This window comes from Rousettus aegyptiacus, unplaced genomic scaffold (genome assembly GCF_014176215.1).
Source record: "Rousettus aegyptiacus isolate mRouAeg1 unplaced genomic scaffold, mRouAeg1.p scaffold_m13_p_1, whole genome shotgun sequence".
Lineage (NCBI taxonomy): Eukaryota > Metazoa > Chordata > Mammalia > Chiroptera > Pteropodidae > Rousettus > Rousettus aegyptiacus.
In genome coordinates this window covers 157,447,784-157,470,098 of record NW_023416284.1, presented here as the reverse complement: position 1 = coordinate 157,470,098, position 22,315 = coordinate 157,447,784, and the positions used below count along the sequence as shown (strand labels likewise).

Sequence of the window (22,315 nt, the reverse complement as noted above, 5' to 3'; positions counted from 1 at the left end):
TAATATTTTCAGACTCCAGTTAACTGGCTAAACCCTCAGAACGTGAAACAACAGGTAAGGGGGACACTATTATATTTGGGGACTTACCAAGTAAATCTGGAACATCTGGCTAAAACACACAATACTTTTGGCTCATAAATTATTACTAGTTCTCTAAATAGCTGGAATAAAGAAATTATAGGGAAATGGCCCTTTTTAAAAATATAGATACTCCTAGCTCACCCCCTTAACAAATTTGGAGCTTCATATTTTTGATCTTTGTCATAATTAGTTTTTTATTTTAACTGATTACTAAACAGTGATAGCCACCATGTGGAAAGTTTACAGACTCTACAAAATTGCCCATTCATTTGTGTGCCCTGGAATTTTCAAACTAGTAGGAAGAACTACTGTTCATGTAGTAAATTAACTTTATATCAAAACTGCCTAAGACTTCAAAGGGACTTATGAAGCATTTTGTGTAACATACATTTGTATTTTATAGCAGATTCCTATTTGTTTCCTGAAAAGTAGCTAGCCTTTTACAACTAGCCATTTTTTTAAAGTAGATTTAATAAAAATGTACAACTCAAATTTTTATGATTATACTTTAAAAAACAAGTCAAAGAATTAAGTCCCAATTCTAACCTATTGAGAGGTAGATAATTTCAAAGTAGTGATTTAAAATTATTTGCAAAATTCATTTGAATATCATTAAAAAGAACTTACATATGCTTCATCACTATGATCCTACTGTTCTGAGTTGGGAACATATAGTAAGACAAACGTGCATTACTTTTTTTTTTAGCACCAAATTCTAGATTACCAGGTTAACCCAACACTTCCTATTTTGCCAGATTCTACAGCATTTTGTGTAAAGTGAATTGTTGTCTAACACTGTTTATAAATAAGTCTACCATTTAATTCAATTCAGATTAATGTTAGGCCACTAATGAAGGCTGGCAAGGAAAATCTAAAATAATGGTCTCTACCATCAGTTATTTAAGAAATTTGTCTCATAGGCTTTAATTTAGGTTTATTTCTGTACATATGTATGCCATGCACATTGCCTATAGATTCTATAAATATTCTCTGAAGAAATCAAACTTCTCTGAGCAGGTGTCTTATTTAGGCTGACTACCACTAACTGAAACCACATTTTTAGTGACCTCTGGGCACCGATGAAACGTTTCCACCCCTTTTCCAGACTCAAACGAGACATTAGTTTTGATAAACTCTAATGTTTATTAAATTATAAATTTTGTAATCAAAAAGAAAAATGTGAATCAAGAGAAACCTCCAACTACAAGGAATAGACAACAAAGTCTATGGAACCATGAAGTGTGTTATTGACAAGATTCTGAAACTTATGTTATGAGGTGTTTTCTTTACATTTCCATTTCAGTAACTTTACTATTATATATTTTTTGTCTATTTTAAAATCCCAAATTCACATCTATTCTCACATTAAGCTTCCTGTTAAAACTGATACCAGACATCTCATAGGTGCCAAATTTTAGTAATGGTTTTATATCAATCCATGCAGAAAAATAAGACAAAATCCAAGAGTAAGATGGGATCATTAATGCACAGATCATACACACACGCTGGCCAAAAGAACTGAAATTAAAAAAAAAAAAAACTATAAAATAAACAGACCTCAAGAAAACTGGGTTATTACTAAACAGCTCTCAACTATTAACACCCAAGTTCCTTATATTAAATAAATTTCTCAAGAGACATGTTAGACATTTTAATTACAGGTCTATCCTTCCTATACCCTTTCCCACCCTAACTCCCAAAATGTACTACGAGGGATGAGTACGTTATGTGGGCAGAAATTTACAGATAAACTTTTTAACCTTGAGCATGGAGCTAAGACTTTTATTTATTTAAACTTCAGTTACTGTGCACTGTCCATCAGGCCTTCTAGATCTGACACTGGCACTCACTGTTCCACCCCCTGCTATTGATCGATCAGTTCCTGATCGATCTGATCGATCAGATACTGTCTGGTTTGCATTAGGAACCAAAAGTCTCTGAGTCAAGGAGTGCTGTGCAACAAGTGCTGATACATCTTCACTATCACTACTGGCATCAGATTCGGTTTCTTCAATGGAGGTGTTTGGCGCTGGTACCCTGCTTGAAGATGGTAATTCATGATCTTCTTCTCCTTCCCCCCTATGACTCCTTTCAGCCAAGCTGTCTCCAGTGAGTTGTAAATGAGTAAGAGAGTCTTCCAAAGAAGTGCTTGTATCAGAGGATGGTGTTGCAGGGCTGGTTAACTGACCATCTACTGATGTCAGGGGCCTTACAGAGGATGATACTAGAGGCTGAACAGAAGCTCCACTCTGTGCTGACACACTGTCCGCTCCGTCAGCAGAGCTCTCTCTTGCTAGGTTTACGGTATTAGCATCACAGTCGAGCCTAAGTCCAGCTACTCCCTTCTTTGGTATATCTATTATATCCCGCTTAATCTTCCTGCGACGTCCATGTTCATTTCGCCTATACTGAACCATATTTTCAAGATCAGCAACATACAGAAACCCGGCAATTAACATTTCAGTGCTCTTTTTACCCTTGGAAAAAGCATCTTCCAGCTCTCTACTAGTGCGTTCATCATACTGCCACCACCCATTTCTTCCTTCATAATACCATGCATGTTCACCATTTCCTCTGCTCGCTGCCTTGAGTTCTTCTGGTGACAATAAGGTTGGCTTATCAAGAAAATCCTCTGGAATTTCTTGTCGACAGAGGGCACATCGCTTTCCAAGCCATGAAGCTCCCTTTACACACAGATAGCAGAAAACATGCTTACAGGGCAGACTGACTGGGTGAACACATGTTTGCAGACAAATAGCACATTCGGGGACAGTTAAAGACTGTGCAGTATTAGAACAGGACTCATTTGCTTTCCTGTTGGTAGGAAGCATGTTTATTGAATGATCAATTTCACCACAGCCAGCCATCCTAAGACAAAAAAAATATATAACATATTAAAATCATGTTTTAACTCATAATACCTTAATTCAACAATTCAGAAAACATTTATTAAGCACCTATTATATGTAAGCCAAATACTAGACAATGGGGATACAAGAATAAAAAGAAAAAAACTCTAACTTGTATAGAAATATCTTTTTGGTTTGTATGTCATTAATTTTTACTTGTGGGAGGTAAGGAGGCACACAAATGTTAAGCCAAAAATAAAATATAACTAAGGTATAGATTTTAAATACCATTTCTATTTAGTCGCAGACCTTGTTGGATAGAATTAAATGCAAAGATATAAAAAGGTATAGGCCATTCTAAATTGACAATCAGCTGGAAAGTAAAAAACAAAATGGCTAAAAGTAATTCAGATCACAATTACAAAAAGTTACAATTCTGTAGCTTTTTAGGATTTTACTAAGTGGTAATTTTTCAAATATTACTACATATAAATAAACTTAGTACTTGACAAGTAGACCACAGGAAATTAAGACTAAAGCTGAAATCCCAGTAGTTCCCTATCCCTGCTGTATATCTGAAAACACTGGTTTAAAAGTCATTTCATTCCTTGAAACATTCTCTTCTAATGGTGTCTTTTTGTTGTTGTGGCCTTTTTCTAAACCATATGCTCTTCTTGCTGTATTCTTTGAAGATGATTTCATCTATACTCATGGCTTCAATTGTTACCTGTATACAAAAAGTTTACAAATTGATATCAACGGCCCAGGTCTCTCCTTTCAGCTCTAGACCTATATTTCTAATTGTCTATTTTATTTTATTTACTAAATTTATTGGATGTGACATTGGCTAATAAAATTATATAGGCCTCAGGTGTACAACTCTATAATACATCATCTATATATTGCATTTTATGTTCACCACCCAAAGTTAAATTTCTGTCACCATATATTTGACCCCTTCATCCTAAGCTACTTCCCCCACTCCCCACCTTCCCTCTGGTAACCACTAAACTATTGTCCATGGCCATGAGTCTGTTTATCTTGTCTGTTACTCTCAGACTAATATATCACATGTTAGTGAAATCATACAATTCTAAACATTTTGACTTATTTCACTTAGGGATCCATCCATGTTATTCAAATGACAGTATTTCATCTTTTCTTATGGCTGAGTAATATTCTATTGTGTATATGCACAATTTCTTTATTTAATCATCTATGGAAGGACATTTGAGTTGTTTCCATGTCTGCCTATTTTAGATTTCTTCTTGGATGTCCTGAAGGCACAAAAAAGGGAACTCATGATCTATTTCTTCCTTACTTACTCCCTATCCTCCAGGATACCACTATCAATCAGCCTTTTCAAATCAGAAATCTATCGCTGAAACTGCCCTTTATCTTTCCCCCATTCAAAATATCAGGGAGTCTTATCAATTTTATCTCCTAAATATCTCCTGAACCATCTACTATTCATCTCTATCCTTCCCAAGCCACCATGTAAACACTGTTTATTTAATTACTGTGTATGCCTTTTAATTGATCCTATCTTACCTTTGCTTAAAACATTGATTTTGAGATAAAGACCAAGATCTTTATGCCCTGCATGGTCTGGCCCCATCTCCCACAAAAGCCTCATCTCACATCAACCTTCTCCTTGATCAGGCTTCCTGCTGTATTGGCTACTCTCTCCAATAACAGGTTTTCTCTGTTGAACATTTCCCCACTATTTGCCTCCCATGCCTCCACCATGGGCAAACTACTACCCATTTTATATCTCTCTTAACAAAGTTTCTATGACTAGGTCAAATCACACTTTTTTTTTTTTAACTTCTTACTACCATGTCCTTCTCATTCCTAGCACTTTTCAGAATTGCAATGTTATACTTATTTTATTAATATCAGTCTTCTCCATAGGCAGGTGGGTTTTATAAGGGGAGGGAACAAGTTAAGTCACTTTTGCCTCATCTCTCTATTCCCATATAGGAGCTAGCAGATAGAGAACACTCAAATATTTGTTAAGAAAACTAATGTTTTTCCAAAGAAGATATGAATATGTCATATTATAAAATAGATTTTGGGGGTTTTATTTTAACTAATATAATGTTAAACCAGCTGACTGATAAACACTTTTTAAAAAGTATTTACTTATACAAACCTTAGGAATAAATAAAAATTCTGTCAGTACACTTAAAGATTAGCCCTGAAGCAGCATGCTGAAGACATTATAACAAAAAATTGCAGATGGCCAGGGAAGAAAGGATAACTTGAATCAAGGCAACTGTTATACAATGAGACCAATGCTAGATAAGAAATCTAAAAACCCGAGAATTGCTCTTCCCTTATTACTTACATACTCAGTTAATCCCTTAGTCAAAATTTCCTTATTTGAAAATCAGAGTTTACAAATCTTAGGTGAGAATAGCTAAAAAAATAAAATAACAACAATAATAAATGCTTTGTAATCACTAAAGCTCCACAAATGTTAAAATCTTCTAAGAACAAGGGAGAAAATGACATATCAAAGTTGCCCTGAAGAGGAATAGAGGGGGGAAAAAAAGAAAAAAAGACAAGATTTGTAAAACTGGATGTATGAAGCTTAAACACTGGCATAAAATTTGGAACTTCTGCTTTATCGATTCAGATAAACATTTATTAAACAACTACTATGGTCCATGTACAATGTTAAGTATCAATGGATCTAAAGATGAATAAGACATACACCTACTTTATAACAAGGAAACATACATGCAAGCAAGCAAATAATCACAATATGGCCTGATTCCTGTAAAATGTGTTAAGATACTTATTAAAAATAATAAAGACAGATGAGAGAATGGATATAGGTTAGAAATTCTGGGATGCTAAGCAGGCTGGGGAGTGGAAGAGATTCAGGGCAGAGACAAATAAGCAAAGGAACAGTAGGAGATGAAGCTTTAAGAGATAAACAGAAGCCAAATCATGAAAGCCTTATTGTGCCCTGATGAAGAAACATCTGACTTGATTTTATCCCACTGTAATAGGAAACCACAGATATTTTAGAAGGGGAAAAAATATTAGAGGGAGTGGACAAATTTTAAGTTATCTCTCTATATCTCTCTGCCACTTTAAATACAAAGAATTTAAACTTTAATCATCATAAAGATATTTGCTTTTTTCTAAGAGCAAGCACTCTGAAGTGGGTCCAGTGGTTACAAAAGGTCTGGTAGTCAATAAAAATGTTTATGCTTATTAAAACTTGAAAAATACTCTTAAAGTTTTCATCAGAGCACATCTAATCAAACAATAATCCATTCATTCTCTTACTGCTTTTTCTATGTTCTTCATTCCTCAATAGGCAAAGTTCAAAATGATAGTTTTTAAAAAGACTACACTTTTTTAGAAAAGGAAGCAACAGTGGCAATGAGAAGAACTGATCACGATGAAATATTTAATTTCCAAACTCTTTTTTGCAACCTTTAATTACATTTCTAAACAACTCCTTTACAAAACTTCTAGGTTATAGGAACTAGTAAAGTACAACTTTTTCCTAACCTATGGTAAGTTTTAAGTCAACCCAAACAGAACCTCTTAATACGTGTTAAGCACTAAAAGAGTTTCAAAGTATTTAGAGGTAAAACCCTTGCATTTAAAGATCTTGTAACTTAAGTTATAAGTAAAAATACACACATCTCAACTGAGGGTCAATGAATGACCCCACCAATTTCCTCTAAAAAGACTGGCTATGCACAGCACATTTTGTTAGGCTCTCAATAACACATATGAATTTCTTAAACACAAAATCTTAGTACTTCCCAAAACGGCAAGAGAAAGAGTACTACATATTTCATGTATTGTTTAGCAAAAGATTCAGAATAGTTTTGTCTGCCCGGGCATCTTTACACTGTGGTAACAGTCTATGTACACTAATTCCAATTCTGCCAAATACTATAAATAGTGCCCAATATACCTTTAAGAAATTTAAAGAAAAAAACAAATCACACACTCACATCACAGCTTCTGGGACCTCAGTGTTCTCACCAGTAAAATGGAAACAATGTTGTGACTCAAAGTTATTGTAATGTGATGGGACAATAAATTAAATGAAAGCATAAAATTGTATTTGATAGCTTCTACAGTATCAAATACATGTCACTACACAGTATATAATAAATACTTGAAAACTGATTTTAGCTTCTAACTTTTCTGTTTATTGGCAAAAGTTATATACAGGTAATCTCAGGAAAAGAACAACTCTGGAAATAGTTTTCAGGGACTGGCTACCTAGTTTTAATTCATCAGGTCCTACTGCTACATTTTAGTTTCAGGATAACTTTAAACATTTTGGTAAACTTTAAGCATTCTGGTAACAAAAAGAACTAAAATTAGCTGTAGAATGAGAGATTAATAAGTATATGCTTTCACCCTTTCAATTTAGGTCAAAGGAATTAGTTGTCAGTGAAATTCTTGAAAATTCTTTTAAAAATTGTCCATATTTATTTAAAGCCCTAATTGAGAAAAAGAAAATAAGCCATCTATCCACAAGTAATAATTTAACTGAGTAAGAAAGATGTTTGATTCTATTCATAACACAAAATAGAGAAATGGGATAATGTTCATCACAACTCTGGAAAATAATATCAACATCTTATATATAACAAGTCCAAAACCTAAACTATCTAGGTACCTTCTGGGGAAAGGACAGGCTGATAAATGTAAAATCTTAAAAAGAAAAATTAAAGCCTGGTAAAATGTAAAGAAACCATCTAACTTGGATGAAAGCCATATTTTTAAAAAAAATACGTAGACCACAATGCTGCTGTGTTTAAGTAAAATCAACCAAAAAAAGTCAATGTTCTATCAGCTGCAGTTAGCTCATTTACAAAAAAAGAAATTTTTTAACCTAAAAACATTACTCTCCATTCTTAATATGATCGATAACTTCTATGACCCTTACTCTTAAATGCACGAATAAACCTAAACATGTAATTTCAACACTAAAAAAAGCAATTACAACCATCCCAGGGGAAGGCATGAACTGTAAAAGTAACACTTTGTAAGGCAAAACAATTCTGTTTGAGCAGGTATTCTCATTATAATGAAGTCAAGTTTGGATAAACGTCATCAAAAAACAATCGGACAACAGGTAGCTAAAATTTTATTGTTACAACTGAAGCACTTTCAGCTATCAATTTGCCATAGAAAATTTTAAATTCTGATTCTGTTTAGCCTACCAAGTATACTGTTAGTCTAACTAAGAAATGCGGAGAAAACTTAGTAAATACTTCATACATATTTACTAATTCTTGATGAGGCACATACAGTGGACAAGATAATGATGAAGAAACCCAAATCACTAGGCTACCTATAAGATATACTTCAAAGTTATTTTTATCACCATTTTAATCTACCCTACACAAAGCCTCTATTTTGCACAGTTTTAATGATCTTCAAATAGTTTAAAGGCTAAATGTTTGTGCAGATGATATATCAATATGTAAATAAGAAATGCTTCCCCCCCTCCCTTTTTTATAGAGCAAATCTTTGATAGTTAATGCTAATCAAAGAGAAGCATTCCCTAACAAAAAGTCTTACGAAATTCCAGAGGTGTTTTGAAAAAGGGAATTTATTTTCCGGTTATTAAATTAATTTAATATGCAGAAATTTCAAGTAAAGTCAGTCCAACTCTGCCAAACAAAATAATATATCACTCACTTTTGAAGACGATTTTACTAGTTGAAATCTTAGTGTGCTATTATAACTTTTAAGCATAAATCCTATTCTTCCTAGAAGACAGAAAGATATGGAAATCTTAGGTACTCAGATGTTGTTTACTCTTCGTGAAGACGGCCAGTCAAAAGAAAGGTAAAATTACATAAATAAAAAAGGTTTTTTAGCTCATATAGTATTAAATGACTTTATAGCCAGCAATAAAAATTCCAAATATTAAAAACCAGATTTTTAAAACTCTGGGCTCAGAATCTAATTACAAATGCAAAAAAAGGAGAGCAAAGAATAACACACCACCTTTTTATAAGTACAGGCCTATCAAAAAAGAATGTCATCTTTCTTCCCAAAACTCAATTAAGAAAATTCCTCGAATCTTTAGCTCTGCTGTAATGTGAAGAGTTTGAAATTTAACAAGTTTAAAATATAATTATTTAATTAAATTTAATTAAAATTTTAATTAAATTAAAAATTTAAATTTAACAATGACCATTCCTGAATCCTTAAGACAAAATTCTTAACTTTCATTTTGTATAGTCTTGTAAATGCTGTATTTTAATCTTAGTTGTGTCTCCTGATGCATATTTTTATTACATTAAAACAACTAACATTTATTGTGTGATATGTGCCAGGCACTGTCTGAAGCACTTAACATCTAATCTTTATATTACCCTATAAAACTGGTCCAGTATTTTCCTTATTTTTCAGATGAGAAAAATGAAGTATATAAAGCTCAGGTGACAGGACCAAAGCCACAGACTCAGTTCATAAGTGATTGAGCCTGTTTCAAATCCAGGTGGCCTGATTTCACAGTCTACTCTCTTAACTGCTACAGACACTGCCTCCAAAATAATGATTATCCAAATATAAGAATCGCATTAGTAATTTTAGGAAAGACAAAGCTTCAAGAAGTTATTAAGAAATTTCCGACGATAAAGGAATGAAATTTATATCACCTGCCTCAAGAGCTCTCTGTTATTTTCAATACTTCTCTGTATTCCCTTTCAGCTTTGAATAGAGAGTATCCAAGCACCTACAATGCCCATGGCACTAGGAAGGAGATGCATACTACAAACTGCCATCAAAGTGTAGGAGCAGATAAGTTAATGAACACATGCATTACTTACTGGTTTTATGAGAGGCAATAAAGAGATACCAGAAAGCACAAAGGAAGAAATGGTAACCAGCAGGTAGGGGATTGATGAAAAGTATTATGTAATAAGAGCTACAAAGACCTTTACATTATGCTACCTTTATGAGTTTAAACATGTATTGTAAATACAGTTCTTAAACATTTTCAGATTACAGCCCTTATTCAGAATTTGGTATCTTACATACAATTTCAAGGGGTTCGAGCATCTCTATAAAAGTGGTCCACAGAGAACCCCTAAGGAGGCAGCAGAAATTCACTGAAGGGTTTTATATTACAAAGTGAGTCAGTTTAGTAATTTGTCATGATCATCTGGCCAGAGTTTGGAGGAAGACTAAGTGGCACGGGGCTAAGAAGAAACTAATATTCATAGTAATTTAGATATAATGGGAGGGAGGGTGCTATAAGGTTCCAGGAATAGGCTATAAGAAATACTAAGGAAATAGAAATAAAAACATTTGGCTACTGATGGATGGTGGTACTATCCTTCAAGATTCAGAATTGGAGAAGTTATGTCTCAGACATAATGACTTTGAGATATTTATAAAGTCACCAGATGAAGACAAGCAGATGACAGTTGAGAGATATTTATAAAGTCACCAGATGAAGACAAGCAGATGACAGTTGAATTTACTTAGATTTCTTTGGTACTCTATATTCAAAAAGTCTACCTCAATATTTTCTAGGCACCTGAAATCAAACACAATTGAAAACAAAATTATCTGCTCCCTTAAATCTCTTATCTTCTTCCTTTGATCTTAGATAAAACTTAGAACAATCTTCATTGTTTCCTTATTACTTGGCCACTTGTCTCCCTCATTCCCAAAGCCTGTGACCCTAAATCTAGCCTCTTGGACACACTTATACAGAATACTGACCTCCCAAGTGGCCTCCATGACTTCAGTCCTTTCTCCCTTTCATTTTTTTCTCAGTTCAATCATATTTAATTAGACTTCTCTCCATTCAATCTTCAATAGTTTTCCACTGCCTATATAATCTAATCCAATTTCCTAAGCACTGGTTTTCAAGTACATTGACACAGCCTTTCAAGTAAAACAGGCTTAGTTAAAATCCTGGCTACACATTTATTCTCACTATGTTACCCAAGACAGCATTTCTCTAAAATTTTCTAAAAGTAAGAATTAGCGGGTATTTTCTCTCCTGGAAATTTGGACGTATCTGGGTTAGAGTCTAAAAACTTATGTTTTGTTTAACAAGTGTCCCAGGGTATTACTCTCAGAGAAATCTGTAAACACTGATATATAATTTCATCTCTTCAATTCTGTTTCTTCATCAGTAAATAAGGATACTACCATCTTTTGCAGTGATTAAATTCAATAACCTAAGTAAAATACCCAGTAAGAGCCGGGTAATATAGTAGGTACTAAAGAAACACTCATTCCCTTTATTGAAGTTTTTTCTCCCACCCCACTTTCACATTTAGGATTGCTCCCTGAATCCCCTAAAATGCCTTGAGGTTTAAGCAGCTGTGCCCCTTCTCATTCCCTTGGCTCAAAAAATATTTCCTAATTTTCTTAGCCAAAATTCTATTTATTCTTTAAGACCAAGCTAAAAGTTCTTCTGTTCATTCTGAAATCTTTCATATGGAATAAATTTTCTCAGGTCTAAAGCATTTTATGGCTACCTCAATATGACATTTCTTCTATTGTTTAATGATTAGTTATATATCTGTCTCACTTAGTAGTCATAGTCTAGTTTCTTGATGGCCAACACCTAGACTACCTGACCTACAGGATTAGACAGACAGACAGATGGACAGATAGACATGTGATAGACTGATACAGATAATATATGAATAGGATTAAATAAAAGATATATTTGCCCAATTGTAAAGAAAAAATGCTTATTGGTTTCACTTTTTTAATCAAATTCTCAATACTAAGATATGGTCATAGTTTTAACAAGAGCAAATAATCAAAGAATCATTTGGAAAAGAAGAGCAATAACTACATATCAAACTGGGTAAACATGTGAAATAGTATCTACAAGGGTCACTCTTTTGTCCAGTATTTTAAATACTGTAACTACCAAGACTGTAAAAGTCAGTAAAATATTCACTGCATTTTTCATAAGTGACATCGAGTTGGACAATGTTCAAATTAACTTAGAAAATGGAAATATTTTTATTGTGTGAAAACGTTTCATCCAGAATAGAATAAAGTTTAACATGGGTAAGATCAAGGTAGTATAACATTTTATACTGTATTTCATACAGACCAAATGATAGGAAAACAATTAGTAGACTGGGGACTAGAGTGAATTAAATATAAATTAAAATGCAATAACGTACAAAATTTTTTAAAAGATCAATTCATTTTTTAAAAAAATCAATTCAATTTAATGAAACTAGTTTTTAATAACTAGTGTTTATAACTTGTAAGTCCCAATAATCTATAAAAGCTGATACTGTCTACCTAGCTTGATTATTTAATTACTGTGTAAAGAGAAAGAACCTAGAAGAAACTGGAGATCTTTCCAGTTTTTCAGGCTTCTACGAGCAAATTTTCTGTCTTTAGTTTCACTTTTAACAGAGATTTTTTCCTATGAGGAGACTTTTGGAAATCTACAATATCATTTGGTGTGAATAAAATTGCTAACTCAATAAAAAATCTAAAAATCAATACAAAATGCTCATTTTGTATAAATTGAAATATGACAGATATTTGACTTACTTAATTTCAAACCAGTCAACTTACTGCAGCTTTGAAAAAATCATGATGCCATACTTACATTTCTATTACAGATCTCACAGATGCTTGTCACAAAAATAAAATATCATCTTCACCAGCAGTCAGCCAGTTTGCAGTACTTTCTCTTCCACTGCTGGTTCATTTTGTGCTACAAAAGAAAAAATTTCAACATCAACTTCTCTACAGACTAATTACGATCAACAAAATTAGTCAATTATGTATGATTCTTTCATTTAACAAAATTCAGTGGCAAATTTTATCTTACAAGTGAAAAAATTTCAAGATGAAGATATCTGCTTTTACCACTACTATTCAACATTATACTGGAAGTTCCAGCCAGAGCAATTAGACTTGAAAACGATCTCACAGGCATACAAATTGGTAGGAAAGAAGTCAAACTACCTATTTGCAGAGACAGTAAAACTACTATCTCCATATAGAAAATCCCCCCAAATCCCCAAAGCTCCTAGAGCTAGTAAACAAATTCAGCTAAGTTGCAGGTTGCAAGCTCAATATATGAAATGTCAGTTGTGTTTCTATATCCAGTAGTCAGCAATCCAAAAGGAAATCAAGAAAGCAATTTCATTTATAATAGTTATCTAAAACAATAAAATACCTAGGAATCAACTTAACCAAGGAGGTGACAGACCTGTACACTGAAAACTGTAAAACTCTGCTGAAAGAAATTAAAGAGCTAAATAAATGGAAAGACAAATAGTATTCATGGACTGAAGACTATGAAGATGACTACGCTACCCAAAGTGCTCCACAGAATCAATGTATTTTTTATCAAAATTGCAACAGCCTTTTTTGGCAGAAATGGAAAAGCCAATTCTCAAATTCATATGAAATTGTTGAGGAGCCCTAAACAGCCAAAACAATCTTAACCAAGTTGGAGAACTTACAGTTCTCAATTTCAAAACTTACAACAAAGTTACAGTAATCAAGACAATGTAGTATTGGTATAACAAGAGACAAATACATGAATAAAAGAGAGTCCAGAAATAAACCCACAGGGCTGTAGCCAATTGATTTTCAAAAAAACGTGCTAAGTCCATTCAATGGGAAAAGAATGGTCTCTTCAACAAATGCTGAGACAACTGAATTTCCACATGCAAAAAAAGAATGCAATCAGACCCCTACCTTCACACCATATACAAAATTAACTCAAAATGGATCAACAACCCTAATATAGGAGATAAAACCATACAACTTAGAAGAAAGCATAGGGATAAATCTCCGTAATCCTGGATTTGGCAATGGATTCCTAGATATGACACCAAAAGCATAAGCAATATAAATCAGAAAATGAACTTCATCAAAATTAAACTTTTGTGCATCAAAGGACATTATGAAGCAAGTAAAAAGACAACCTACTGAATGGGAGAGAATATTTATAAATCACATATCTGAAAAGAGTTTAATATCCAGAGTATATAAAGAATTCCTACAACTCAACATCAAAAAAGACAAAAAACAATTTAAAAAATGGGCAAAAGAACTGAATAGACATTTTTTTCAAAGATCTAGAAATGGCCAATAAGTACAAGAATATACACTCCACATGATTAGTCATTAGAGAAATTTAAGTAAAAACTAAAATTATATGTCATTTCACATCTACTAGAATGGTTGTAATTTTAAAAAAATAAGCATTTGATGAATGAAAAATAGTACAGTCACTGTGACAAAGTTTGGTGGTTCCTCAAACAAGTTCAACATAGAATTACCATTATAACCCAGCAATTCCACTCCCAGGTATATACCTAAAGGAATTAAAAACAGAGACTCAAACACATACTTGTACATTAATGTTCATTGCAGAGTTATTCACCAAAGTCAAAAGGTGGACACAACCCAAGTGGCCATTAACAGAAGAATGGGTAAACGAAATGTGGTATAGAAATATAATGGAATATTATTCAACCATAAGAAGAAATGAAGTTCTAATACATGCTATGACATAGACGGACCTTGAAAACATTATGATAAATGAAATAAGCCAGACACAAAAAAGAAAAATGTTATGATCCCACTTACATGAAATACTGAAAATAAACAACTTTTCAGACAGTAAGTAGATTAGAGGTTACCTGGAGCTAGGGAGAAGGGTACAAAGAGTTACTGCTCAATAGGTACAGTTTCACTGTGGAAATATATTGTGGTGATGGGCGAACAATATTGTAAATGTAATGACACCGAACTGCACACTTAAAAATGATTAAAATGGTAAATTTTACATTATTTTTATTTTACAATAAAAAATTATTTTAATTGAAACAAGTTTTATATGCAGAAGGTAGCCCCTATGCAATGTATCATATAGTCACTGCTTTCCTACAAGGAAGTGGTGTGTGCAAAGTCAAGGTCATCACATTAACTAGGACTTCTTGCTATTTATATATACATCCAAATTTACAACCATTAAGCTAAACTTCTCTCAAGATGTCTCTTGTCCCGGGAATCCACAGGCAACAATCAAAACATCATCTCAGTAATTAATCCTCTTTTTTCTCATTTAACGTTTCCTCCTTCCACTTTACCATGCCCACTGGAGGAGGCATCATATTACATAGAAATTAAAATAAGCATACATGATGACTAATGACATAATGGGCCTCACAGTAACCACAAGATAGGAGAAATTTGAATCTCTTTTCAGTTCCATGTGCCTCTCATAATGTGGGAATTGATCTAAGAAATTTGGGATTTTAGTGTTTAAAGATATTTTTAATATGACATGGCCTTAAAAGACAAGTCAGCTTATCCCACGAAATGTCTAACAGAACAAACAATAATCTGTTTCAAAACTGGAGAATTTTCAAAGTAACTGACTAAAGATTTCTAAACAGACTTTTTGTTTTATTCTGACTTTAGAACTTAGTCTTTACATGACACAGACTCCACTATCCTGACTCCTCCACCTGCCCAACCCTTTCACTTTACCTTCTAGATGGATGCCTACAACTTCGACGGCACCACAGAAGACTCATTTCTCTCCTGCAGTCTACTTAAAACAGAAACTGCCCATTTTCACATACAGGCCAAGAGAAAACATTCTCCTATTGTAACATCATTACTCTTAACCAAACATTTACTTGAAGTCTACCATTGGCTATAATCCCCTACATCTGTTCTCTAAGCCTTTTAGACAATGATTTAATCTTCTCACTACTGGCCATCCTCTTCATTCCAATTCCTGACACATCACTATGAGCCTATTTAAATACCCTTGAGAATGAACCATCCAACAACCAACGCAGAGGTTCTGAAACTTGCCCCATTGCAGCTGCTTAGAAATATGCATTTTTATGTCCTAACCCTATAAATTCTAGGCCAAAAGACATGGGTTTAAGCCCAGGAATCTCATTTCATCTGATACTGATACAGATAGTCCTTTGAATACAATCTGAGAAAGTGTCCTGTTTTCAATTCCTAAAATCCTAAAATTCAATGAACTTCACTCCCCTCCTGCAGCAACAAAATATGATGGCCAAATTTGGAACTAGATGCCACCTAAAACTGCTGCTTCTCTAAAATCTTAACCTCACTCTCAGATAACAAGTTCCAGACCTCCCAGTTCACTTACTCATTCCCACACCTGCTCTTTAATTTTAGAGGGACCTCTAGCCTCTTGACCACCTCCTTTCCTTTATGCAGTTTCTGACCACCCCCAACACCTACCGCTCCCATCTTCCTGCCCAATCTGGAGCCCAACCATTTTTTCTTCCACAGAACCCTTAGCTCCCTCCTGTCTCATGTGCATACACTCCACAAACCCCCATCTCTGCACGAATCTTACACTGTGACATCTCAACTTGCATGCCTTAACCAATGAGTGCTGGAGAAAACAGAAAATTCTTTTTCTCAACCCCTCTCCAACTAACCACACCAAATTTTGTCAACTTTTATCCCTAACTCCTTTGGAATCTTCTACTTTCTTGCCTTGCTAGTGCTATAGTTTAGACATATATAATTTATCAACCAGATTACTGTACAGCCTGATTATCTTGCTTCTGTGTCACCCTTCAAATTTATTCACTATGCCTCCGAATGATACATTTAAAAGCCAAAATGGACCTCCCACACATGAAGCTCTCTATTGCCTTTTCAACCTATACAATAAAGTCAAAGCTCCTTAGGACCACAAAGGCTTTAATGACCTGAATCCCAAATAACTTTCTAGCAAATTATCTATCTTCCATAACCACTTTCACTTTAATACTCTAGTTATACCACATTACTCAGTTCTCCAAATTTCTTTGTAGTTCCACATTTCCTGTCTGTATAGCCTATCTCTTTTACAGTTTGTGTATGGAACTACCGTTTTATCACCAAAAAATTATTCCCTCCCCTATATTTTGTATATTCTATTAAATCATGAGTCCCCTGTGCATAGGGGCTGTGTTTATATCTCTAAGTGGCTAGAGCACTGTCAATAAGTTTTATTGACTTGAACTGGTATTTCTTGGATGAATGAAAAGCTAACTTTCTAAGATAACTGTGGAGACAAATAAAATATTGAAAAACTGAATTTACCCACATAAAATATTTCAGTTTAAACTGTGAACTAATCCTTTCTTTAAAGAACTTAAAATCCGAGCGAGTTAATAACTAATTTACAACTATAGAATTCAAGCCATCTTTATATCTTTTGACAAGCACACAATTTACTCAGCTATTATTCACTGGCAATGAATTCTCCAGAATGCAGATAAAAAGCCAAGAATAAAACTGACTTTAGCAAACCTTGCAAGCTACGATGACTTTTCCAATTTCTATATCCCATGGATAATTTTCAAAGTAGACTCTTAATGGATAATAACAGTTGGGGGAAAGAAAATCAACTAAAACCCATATAATAATCTAGAACCTAGCTATGCAAACTGTTATCCCATATGAGCAATATCAGTATTACCTAGCAGCTCCTTACAAATGAATAATCTGGAGCCCCACTCCATACCTCCAGAATCAGATCTTCAGCTGATTCATATGCATATTAAAGTTTAGGAAGCACTAGGACACCCATATCATTGAAACCCATATCATCTTCAAACAACTTTGTGAAACATGACTAGACCCATTTTATAAATGAGGAAACCCAAGTCCACAAGGATTTAACTCAAAATCACAAAGTTGTCAATACTGGAGGATGGGATTTAAATTCAGGCATCTTTAAAAAGATATTTTCTTCAATGTACTGTATCTCAGAGAAGAAGTCTAGAATAACAATATTTAAGAGAAATATGATGTAAGCCATATATGTACATTCAAAATTTCTATTAGCCACATTAATAAAAAGAAACAGGTAAGATTACTTTTAAAAATATTTTTTATTTAACCAAGGAGTGCTAATGGAGAAAATATATTCAAAACATTACCATTTACACATGCATTCAATATAAAATTATTGTGATATTTTACATTCTTTGAATGTGTATGTGTGTACACGCTTTCAAATCCAATGTATATTTTACAATATAGCACAACTCAGTTCAGACTAGCCACATATCGAGTGCTCAATATCTCCATGTGGCTAGTGGCTACCATACTGGGTAGTACAGGTTTAGAATGTCTTGCATATTAACAATTATTTTTTTAACACAAAATGGCAATTTACTACATAATTCTTATCAAAACTCTTTGAATAAAGAAAATGAACTCCATGTTACTTTTCTCACACCTTTGTTGGCACAGATGAAAAACAAAATTGCATATTCTGTTGTGATCAAACTGAAAGGTTTAGGTGGTCCCAATTATGCCAAACTGACCCATTAACTGTAACCTCTGAGAACTACAACGACAAATGGGCACAACATAAAGCATGGAATGCAATATTCAGAATGAGCACATGAAGTAGCCCTTGGAAAACTTCTACATTTGAAACTAAAGATATTTTTTTTTAGACGAGGGAAGGGAGAGGCTTTCACTTTCAACCAAAAATAGAGTAGTATAATTCTAAACTACAGGCCAGAATTAATTTGGCAAACATAAATAATTCATACATAATTCCTGCTACAATGAATGACTTGTAAATTATACACCAAACTCAATACAGTGTATGAATCACTATAGTAAAATTTACACAATATCTTGACATGTAAATACCAATTAGTTAATAGCTTAACGTTCTTTCTTTAGGTGCAAATTTATACAGAAATGAATTATTAGGAAGGTAACATAAAAAAAAAACATAAAAAGAGAAAAGATTTGAAACTAAATTAGATATCTCTCCCTTAATAATTCTGTAGGTAAAAAAAAAAAGGTGACATACTAAATTATAAAATACATTAAAGAGCTGAGAGATTATTGATGAATTTATGTCATTTACCCAATTACTATCACATAAAATGAATACTGTACTATTTACAATTTGTGATCACTCAACAAATTTGCACTTCTATTATGTGCAATACTATTATTTTCTCTTAAAATATCTAGTATTAATTACAGTTCTACTTTTGTAAAGAACCAAAGATAAACATATATGTTAAAATATTAAATTACAGATATGAAGACTATCTGTACTTTTCCAACTACTGTTTAATAATATAGTGTTTTTATTCTTTATTCAAAATATACACAACAGAAAATGGTCTATATAAAAGCTATCAGTGACAAAAAAAAAATACTTCAAATCTTCCAATTTTTGGTATACACTCCGCCCTCACCCTCTGCCCCCAAAAAAGAATAAAATCAAGGACTAGTGAAAGGAAGAACAGTGAGATCGGCTGTAATTGAGCAGATACATCTTAGTATTTCTTAGGAAAGAGTTCCAAATTGAGAGATATAACTAAACGCTGCAATGTTTCCATATTTAGCTTTCCTTCTCATCTCCTGTTAAAACTGGGCTTAGAGAAAGCACAGGTCACGATGAGAAACAAAAGTCTTCTATGAAAACTTGTTTTAACTAAATGGGGTTTAATACTTGATTTTAAAGAACTATTTCCCTTAAAAAACATTACTGGATGGCAACCTACAGTCTTCACAATCTTCACAGTCAAGCATTAGACCTTTATATTTCTCCCAAAATATCGGCTTTTCATTTAACAAAACAGGAAATGTGAATGTGAATAAATATTATCTTTTAATCATATCGAACAAGTTTCATAGTCTGCAATCATTCTGTAAATAAGAAAGGCTCTGCTAATTATCTGTGTGAACTTGGCCAAGTCATAACTACCACATCTTAGTTCTTTTGCCTTACTCTATACTTCTATAATTCTAAATTTTAAATATTTTAATTAACAGTTATTTAACAATGGGTTTTATTTCAATTAATCCAAAAGGTAATAACCTATGAACATGAAACAGTCCATAACTAAGCGTAAGTGGTTGCAGCAGAATGTTAGTAAAATGGTTTCCATACCCACAAAGGTCATTCCTAATCCAGACACTTGTTTCACAAATTCAGGTTCCTTAGGCACAATCAGAAGCCATGCAAGAAAATGGAAAAGGCTCGGCACCTTGTTACTAACACTGGAAAAAAAAAAAGCATTCAAATATACAAATGACAATCTGTCAGGCATTTTATGCTAGTAAATGGCTAATACATAAAATAATACTCTCTAAGCAGGTCAATATTGTTAAAAAAATTTAATATTGCCTTTTTTTCTACTAAGTCAAGAAATAATTTTTTGATCCTTTAAAATCTATCCTATTCTTCCGACAATTCAAGTTGGTGGAAACTGAAACAAAATATTTTATCAGTTGACACATCTTCTAAAAGATAAAACATTGTCTTTTTTTCTTTCTCTCGACTAATGACCAGCTCTTTGGAAATATAATTTTCCTGATGATTATAATTCTACCAAGTTTTTAACAACCAGTAAGTAACAAAACCTTCAAATGTCTACCATTTTCATTTTGCCCACAACTTACATTGGTCTATTTGAAACAAATTTTAAATCAAATATTGGGCTTCACCAAATGCCCAATTTATGATGTACACGGCTAAACAAACACATCTAAAATCCATTTCTAGAGTGGTTTTCACTTTTACAGTTTTCTCTTTAAAATGAGATTTACTTGACCTATTTTCATGTGTTTTTAGGACATCCAGGCACTCATCACAAACAATATTTGCCGGTCACAAAAACATCAAAGGCAGTATCGTTAATCCTATTTGTGTAGGTCATTTTCTTCATGTGTCCTATATACCACCTTTTTTAAAAATCTAAAGATAGAGTCACTTACTTAAAAAAAAAGTCTTCCAAGTTCTAAAATTATATACTGCTTTCAACGCCAATGTTACACTTTCACATCCTATTTAAAAAGTAAGCGAGGGGAGGGAGTCACCTGAAGTGTCAATCATACAAAGACAAAGCGTTTTCAATCATTTCTTGGCTTTCCTCTCCCCACAACTCCACAGTTTTAATATTACAGAAATATTAAATAAAATGTACATATTTTCGAAATTTGAGAAATACTAAAATGGCACTTACGGAAAAGAAATAAAAACATATACGAAAACAGGAATAAGGAAAAAAATCTAGTTGCGAGGATGTGTGTATAAACTCAAAACAATTTTGCAGCCTTTTTCCAGACGCCTATGGAAAATAAAATAGCGAAAACAATGGAAGACCTGTACTTTTTCAGACGGGATGGGGGTTAGAGAACTCCGCATCCAGCGAGCAGAAGAACAAAGCAACAGCCTCGGCTTTGAAAATGCACTGAGGTTTTGAAGATTCAACGGGTATTAAGAGGTATCTTAGTTGTTCCGATGCTTTAATAAAAAATCAAAACAACTTAGAATATGCAGCGCTGGGTTTAACCAGGACAAGGTGGAGGGATTACTCTTCGTATTAGGCAAGATCCAGATATTGAGCAGGGGGAGGGGGAGAAGGAAGAGAGAGAAGCCGCCGTAGACACTTCGGGAAGACAAAATGCAGAGACCCTGGCTGCAATCTAACCCAAGGCCCGGGCAGAGGCCTCCACTCAGGAAACAGGGAGCAGAATATCCCCCAAACCATCATCGCCCCTAAATCTCGAGGCCAGAAGGTCCCCGGGTAGAGGCCTGACACCACAGCCGAAGGCAGAGGAGATGGACCTGACTGCCACCAAAGGCAGCGCCGAGGACCCCAGCGGAAGAGGCTGCGCAGTAATGGCCGCTGCTCCGCCTCTCGCACCCCGACTGTGACCAGCTCCGGGCCGTCGCCCAGGGCAGGGGCTGCGGCGATCGCCGGCAATGCAGAGCCCGTCACAGTCTTCTGGCCTGCGACAGCGGCCACGGTGGGGGCGCCAGGAAGGGTTGAGGCTGCCCCAGCCCATCCCGCTTCGGCACCGACAGCCGCGGCCGCGCCGGCCCAAGGGCGTCCACCTACGTACCGGCCCCTGACACCGCCGCCGCCCCTCTCAGGCCCAGAGCGCAGGGTCGACCCGGAGCGCGTCGCGGCAGGAGGTGACACCGCGGGCCATCACTCCTCTCCCCGAGTTAGGACCCCGTAGCGGCTGACTTTCACCCTGACCCCCGCGAGGGCTTTGCCCCGTCTCCCACCTCTCCGGCCACAGCCTCAGCAGTATCGCAGTCTTTTCTCCTCGGCCTCGGAGCCCGCAGCGGCCGGGGGCGCGCGCGGCCGTCACGTGACCGCCCGTCACGTCGCGGGGAGGGGCGGGGGTGGAGACGCGCTGGGCGGAAGCAGCGCCGCGCACCCGGGACCTCGCTGTAACCCCTCCCGGCCTTAGTTCCTTCTGCCGCCCTTAAAGCGTTCCGGTGGGTGCCTACCTTCTGTGTTTGGGGTTTTGCAGTTTCACTACCTGGACCTATTAAACTGTTTTATGTTTTGCTTTAGCTGTGATTGGGTGCAGGTTCCTCAGAGAGA

At 34.8% G+C, this 22,315-nt stretch overlaps 1 protein-coding gene across 2 annotated transcripts; it reads right to left on the bottom strand.

The window, feature by feature from the left end:
- Window positions 1-1,204: 1,204 nt before the first annotated feature.
- On the bottom strand, window positions 1,205-22,090 carry RNF146 (ring finger protein 146). Of its 2 annotated transcripts, none has more exons than XM_016157115.2 (3): window positions 21,991-22,090; window positions 12,535-12,642; window positions 1,205-2,949 (listed from the first exon to the last, which is right to left on the bottom strand). In XM_016157115.2, coding segments are annotated over exons 2-3 (1,080 nt in total). In that variant the 5' UTR covers window positions 12,537-12,642; window positions 21,991-22,090; the 3' UTR covers window positions 1,205-1,871. The 2 variants fall into 2 exon arrangements, with proteins under 2 accessions (XP_016012601.2, XP_016012602.2); XM_016157116.2 differs by lacking the exon at window positions 21,991-22,090 and adding an exon at window positions 19,864-21,957.
- Window positions 22,091-22,315: the final 225 nt, after the last annotated feature.